This window comes from Dreissena polymorpha, chromosome 6 (assembly GCF_020536995.1).
Source record: "Dreissena polymorpha isolate Duluth1 chromosome 6, UMN_Dpol_1.0, whole genome shotgun sequence".
Lineage (NCBI taxonomy): Eukaryota > Metazoa > Mollusca > Bivalvia > Myida > Dreissenidae > Dreissena > Dreissena polymorpha.
Genome location: NC_068360.1, coordinates 62,413,252 through 62,419,009, shown reverse-complemented (window position 1 = coordinate 62,419,009; position 5,758 = coordinate 62,413,252). Strand labels below are relative to the sequence as shown.

General features: G+C 34.8%; 1 protein-coding gene across 1 annotated transcript; it reads right to left on the bottom strand.

The window, feature by feature from the left end:
• Window positions 1-2,285: 2,285 nt before the first annotated feature.
• Window positions 2,286-5,478, bottom strand: LOC127835728 (microfibril-associated glycoprotein 4-like). The gene is made up of 5 exons (XM_052362163.1): window positions 5,406-5,478; window positions 4,165-4,292; window positions 3,423-3,519; window positions 2,988-3,146; window positions 2,286-2,626 (listed from the first exon to the last, which is right to left on the bottom strand). Exons 1-5 carry the CDS (start codon window positions 5,476-5,478, stop codon window positions 2,364-2,366), a joined length of 720 nt encoding a protein of 239 aa, XP_052218123.1. The 3' UTR covers window positions 2,286-2,363.
• Between the last annotated feature and the right edge of the window lie 280 nt (window positions 5,479-5,758).

Here is a 5,758-nt window from a genome sequence, read left to right as displayed (position 1 = left end):
AAATGAAATTTAAAAGAATTTTTTAGAGGTTAGTGACCTTGACCTTTGACCGAGTGACCCCAAAATGGGTGTGGTGTGTAGAAATCATCACGGTGCATATACATGTGAGGTTTCAATGTTATAGGTGGAAGCACTTTGATTTTAGAGCCGATGTAAAGGTTTTAGCACCACGCGGACATCTGACGACGAGCTATGACAATACCTAGGGTTTTCCCCGAAAACAGCCGAGCTCAAATTGAGCACCATTAGTCCAAATTGTTGACGCTCTTAAATATTAAGCTACTTTTTATATGGGTAATATTTGGAGCAAAGAATTTAGCCCATATAAAAAGTATCTCTAAATTCTTATAAATAAGACTAGAGCGCCATATAAATTAAATGGAAAACATACGACTTTATGTCAAGAAAAATAAAGCTGTAAAAATCTCACCTGCTCGTCTTTGATGTTGCAATTAGCACATTCAGCATTTTCAGTATCTACTAAATAAATATATGAAAGTGCCAAATGTCCAAGATACCATGACTTCCTCCTCAAAATGTTAGATCCTTTGAACTCCATTTATTTTATCCCTGATTATTCCTTTCACACATGAGGCCTACATGTAAGATTCCTTGTAATGTTCACAGCGTTTATTTTAAATCGTTTACGTCCTCAAATTTCAGCAGGTATTAAATTATAAATATTTATTAATGATTTTGATTTATTTACTATTTCGAAGATACAGTCTTGCAACGTGTTTAGTTAGTCTAAGTTACGTGTTAGGTGATTCTTACAAACAATAGACTGACATGAAAAGTGGCTCCTTTTGAAGCACAAACTGCATCCATGTATATATTTCAGCTGGCCCGGTTTGATGGGGCCTGTTTTTGATAATAATTAATTACCATTTTTCACTTCCGTGTTTATTATGTTTACCAACGCCATGATGGAAAAAAGTCCGTTTCCCACAATGCTTAGCGCGCATTCACACAGGTCAGTAAGACCGGTGTGACACAATGTCGACAGTCTGCTCTATACAATAGGTTTTGCACGTCTGAACATAACATCAACCGTTCGGGCCCTTAGTCTCGAAAATAACAAGCAAAATGAAGGTTAAAAATCACCAATATTTTATCCAGAAAATTTTAAGTAGGAAAAGAATGATAGCTATCATAATATACCTGCAATGGAATAAAACTTGGCCTTCGTGTCGCCAAGTAATCTTGGAAATTTTATCCGATGCACGCCCATTCGCGCCAGCAGTTTCACAACGCAATTGACGGATCTGCATATAGAGGGCGCCGAAACTTCATGAACGTCCCCTATCACCACATAGTGGGCTCCCGAGGCCAAAAAATAAAGCGTTACTAAAACGCTCAAAAGTGGTGGGAGAGGTGACGAGCGCTTCGTCGGCCTCTCTAAGAAGGGGAACAGCACTTCAACAATGTTTATTATTGTTCTACTACGGAAACGATACCGCCGAAAAATCTCTTCGTCCGACAGGACTTCAAGCGGATTCAACCTATCTTGAAACACTCTCTCTATCCTGACAACTCTTCGCAACTGACGAATACGACGCCGTATCTCCGCCATATTTAAGTCGCAATAACAGACTTAAGCCTGCTAAGTACTTGGTTTAAAATAACGTACTTAAGCTAATAAGTTAATCCCGTAAATTTGTTCGTGAAATCGGATTAATTTAAGCGATCAACTTAAGCTCGTTTTTACCAGCTTAACTTAAATAATTTGACTTAAGAATTTTCGAGAAATCGAGGCCTGGGTTCGGACGTTTCACAGAACAACTTTACTCGAAGTGCATCATATAAAAAAAGTTTATGACGATACCATAATTCATCATTTTATTATTGTTTAGGGGAATAATTTTCCAATTAGTTGGGTTAATAAAATGGGCATGTGTTGATTTGACCACAGGGTCATAGTTTGAAATGAACTTTGTAGACGACAACACTGCACTAGCTTATATAAAACATTTACCTGTTTGGACCTTGTTAGTTTTCAAGAAATAACTGTGAAGTTTATTATAATACTTTTAAAACTTATTTCGGACAATAAAAGTAAGGCCTGTGATTTTTTTAACCTGTCGAGTGGTTTAGGAAAATATCGTAGAATACAAAGTAAAAGGAACTCGGACGATGCATGGCAAATATAAGGCTATCACAAAAGCTCAACCTGATCAGGTAATGCACAAATTATTCCACAGATTTGTTAACGCATCAAAGAGTCGCTGCGCTGGTATATAGTTCATATTTAAATATATATTATAATAACAATTATTGAAAACATGTTGTTGTGAACATTAACCAACTTTTATTTTAAAAGATCGAATATACAGTATAAATCTGTATTCTTCAATTTCAAGGGGCTAAACTCTCCTGAACATCATTGTTGTCTCCTTAAATGAGTCATGTCCTTTAAAATCGTTGTAAATAACCCCAGCCTCATCAGAGGGTGTAAACCGGCCGGTAGAAACTGTGCCAGGCGTAATATATCTTCCGTTTAAATTCACGTGCGCACAATAGTGATACCACCAGGCTCCATGACATTGCTGGGAACAATTGTAGGCATCGTCGTTGTCATACGTTGCAAATCTATATCCGTTGTGAAACGACAATCCATAGTGATCACCTATAAAATACTAAGCATATTAAAAATCTAATCACAAACAATATGTGTCGTTTGTATCAAGTGTTGGCTCTATATTTATTATAATTTATTTCATTCTTATATTAAAATTTATGAAAATTCGTGATTTAAACACTATTAATTGTAACATGTATGTAAAAAAATAAAAACGTAAACATTAATCAGTTACACATCTTTTTTTTCAGAAATAGCCTGTTGCTAAAATTTTAGAAAAACGGAATGTTTCGTTTGGTTTTCTATATGTAGAAATCAATTACAACCCTGCTAGGCGTTCTTTGCTGACGCGTTCGTATTTTAAGGTTTAATAACTTTCAATATTCAATACGAACTTAACAAAACTTACCTGCTGATCCTTGACCAGGATCTACATGCAGCGTGTAGTTGGGAGCTGCTGACAACCGAAAGTTTTGAAAAACTTCATAAACTGAGGATTGATCCGCCGCCACTAAGTCAATCCGTAGTGATGAGGCGTTTGTCGTCATTGAATGTATGTACTTTAAACCTGAAAAAAAATATGTATGTTTTTTATATTGCAATACTTCCGACGTTGAGATTTTGGCGTGATCCATATACGAGACTGACCGGCCGCACGACTCTTTTCTTAAGGCCGTGCGTATACTTGCAAATGATTCCCCGGTTATTTAGAAGGCACGACATCACTTTCTGAATACAATGTAATAGTCTATCATGGCGTTTTATGATATAAATGTTAGACCAATGACACAATTGTCTACACAAAACGATCTATTGATAAACAACAAATAACATATTCGCTTACCAAGCCAGAATTCACCATGTACGTTTCCGAAACCATTTTCATATGAGAAGAAATTTTGATAGAAATCCACTGAACCGTTAATACGACGTTGAAATACCTGAAATAAGACATTAGCATTATTAGTTGTATTATTATAATGATAACGATTATTGTTATCATTGCCATCATGCCATCATCATGATTATTATTATTATTATGACCGTTTTATTGTATGCTTTCAGTTGGTTTATAAAATATATCAGTGATTTAAAACAGACAATTCACTGTTTTACTCTGAAATGACGTCGTGTTCATGATGTAACGGCGTCATTATACCAGAAAAAAAAACAAACAAAAAATATTTGTAAGCATACAATAAAAAGAAAACGTATTGTTTTTGGTGATATATCAATTTTAATTCAACCGTTATCATAGAAAAAATATAATTTTCCTCGTGGTGCATGCGCCACTCGTAAACATGTTCTATGATCAATCGTAAATTACAATCATTATGATCATCATCAGTCACAGTAACAACAGCAGCTTTGGTATTATTATCATCAGCATTATCATCATTAGCATCATAATCATCATGACCATCATCCTATATATTATTATGATCATCATAATCATCATGATCATCATAATCATCATGATCATCATGATCGTCATGATCATCATGATCATCATCATCATCATAATCATCATCATCATCATCATCATCATCATCATCATCATCATCATCATTTTCTGTTAAAATTACCGTCCATCCACCTCCATCGGTCGTCATATCACAGTACACTTCAATGTTTTTATTGATCCCATCTGGATGCACAGTGTACACGCCACTGATGTAAGAAGGATGCTCCTGGCAATCTATTGGCAATCTGTCTGCAGAAAATATTGTTAATCTTATTTTTGATTCTTTTAATTGACATGTTCACAGATAAGCACAACCAAACTTTTTTAGTATATTAAAAACTAATGTATAAACTATATGAAAACAAGCGGTATCACACTAATAACTGTAAAAATATTCAACGTTTCATGCATGCATACGTTTATAACAATGTATATTGTTCATCGCATGTTGGATTCTTTCGAAGGACTTGTTCACAGATAAGAAATGTCACGATTAGTAAAACATCGAACACAAGATGTTTCTTAACAAAAATATACGGCGTTGGTGTTAATCGGTTTTGGTTGTTGAAAACGATCGTCTAAAAGCAAAATAAATATTGCTAATGTCGCGGATGTCTTTCTGAACTGTTACTACCGCATTATATCCACATACATATTCGTATACGTGGCAGACCAAAAATGAGTATAAATGTCGAATGAACAATTCTACATAAATAGTGAGGATAACCTAACGGAGTACATCCTTAATGATTTACTGCGCAGCACATATTGTAAACCAGTTTTTCAAATTATAATTTACCAGTTTTCTATTTTGCTTCGGAGATGTATTTTTTATAAATGCGACGATTCCATGTATTCATTTTGACCTTTTTACGCGGGAAATGTCTCTAATATGTTATTGATTCTTTGTTAAGGTCAATAAAGTTGAAAACCAGGGTATGACAGCTACGCAAAGAAAAGAATACATATACTAGTAGTTAAAATTAAAAAAAATGCCGCTTATATTCATACACACATATCAGTAATATATATTTCATATAAGAACCCTTTTGAAACTGCATTTGTAAAGACAAAGTATTGTATTCAACTTCGCTCTCTTATGATCAAATATTATTGCATATTATTCCCAAGTTTTTATCTGTAGAGCACAGGCGCCCTTCGAAACGATGGCATAGTAATTGCAAATTGTAAAGATATATAGGCATGTTTGATGGTTCTAGACTGTAAACTGAAATGTTTTACAATATACAAACTGATCGATTTAAAATTGGCATCCCCGTCTATGAAAGTAGATGTCGCGATCTTTACAAAGAGGTACATTTTTAGACATACATGCTTTCGAAAAATAATAAATGTTTTCACCGACGCTGTCGCCAGATGGCAGCGTGCACTTGCTGTGCTCCATTCTTCTCGCCTGGCGATGTCGTCTGCCCATTTTCGTGCGTACGCTGTAAGGTCGTCTGCCAAAGTTAGCGCCTGCGCGCTGTGCTTTTTCCTGGAAAGTCCTATTTTTTAAATTTTACTTTAATCAAACAAACACTTTTTGGAAAGAATGTATGCGTTCGATTATTATTTTTTAGTTGTTTTTTACTTTAGATTTTTGTTTGTTATGAATGTTCGGATAAATATTTTTTAAATCCGCATAATGATGACTATTTACGCTATCTTTAAAATTCGTTTGTAGATTTAACCATAGAACGCACCATTCTGTGCTA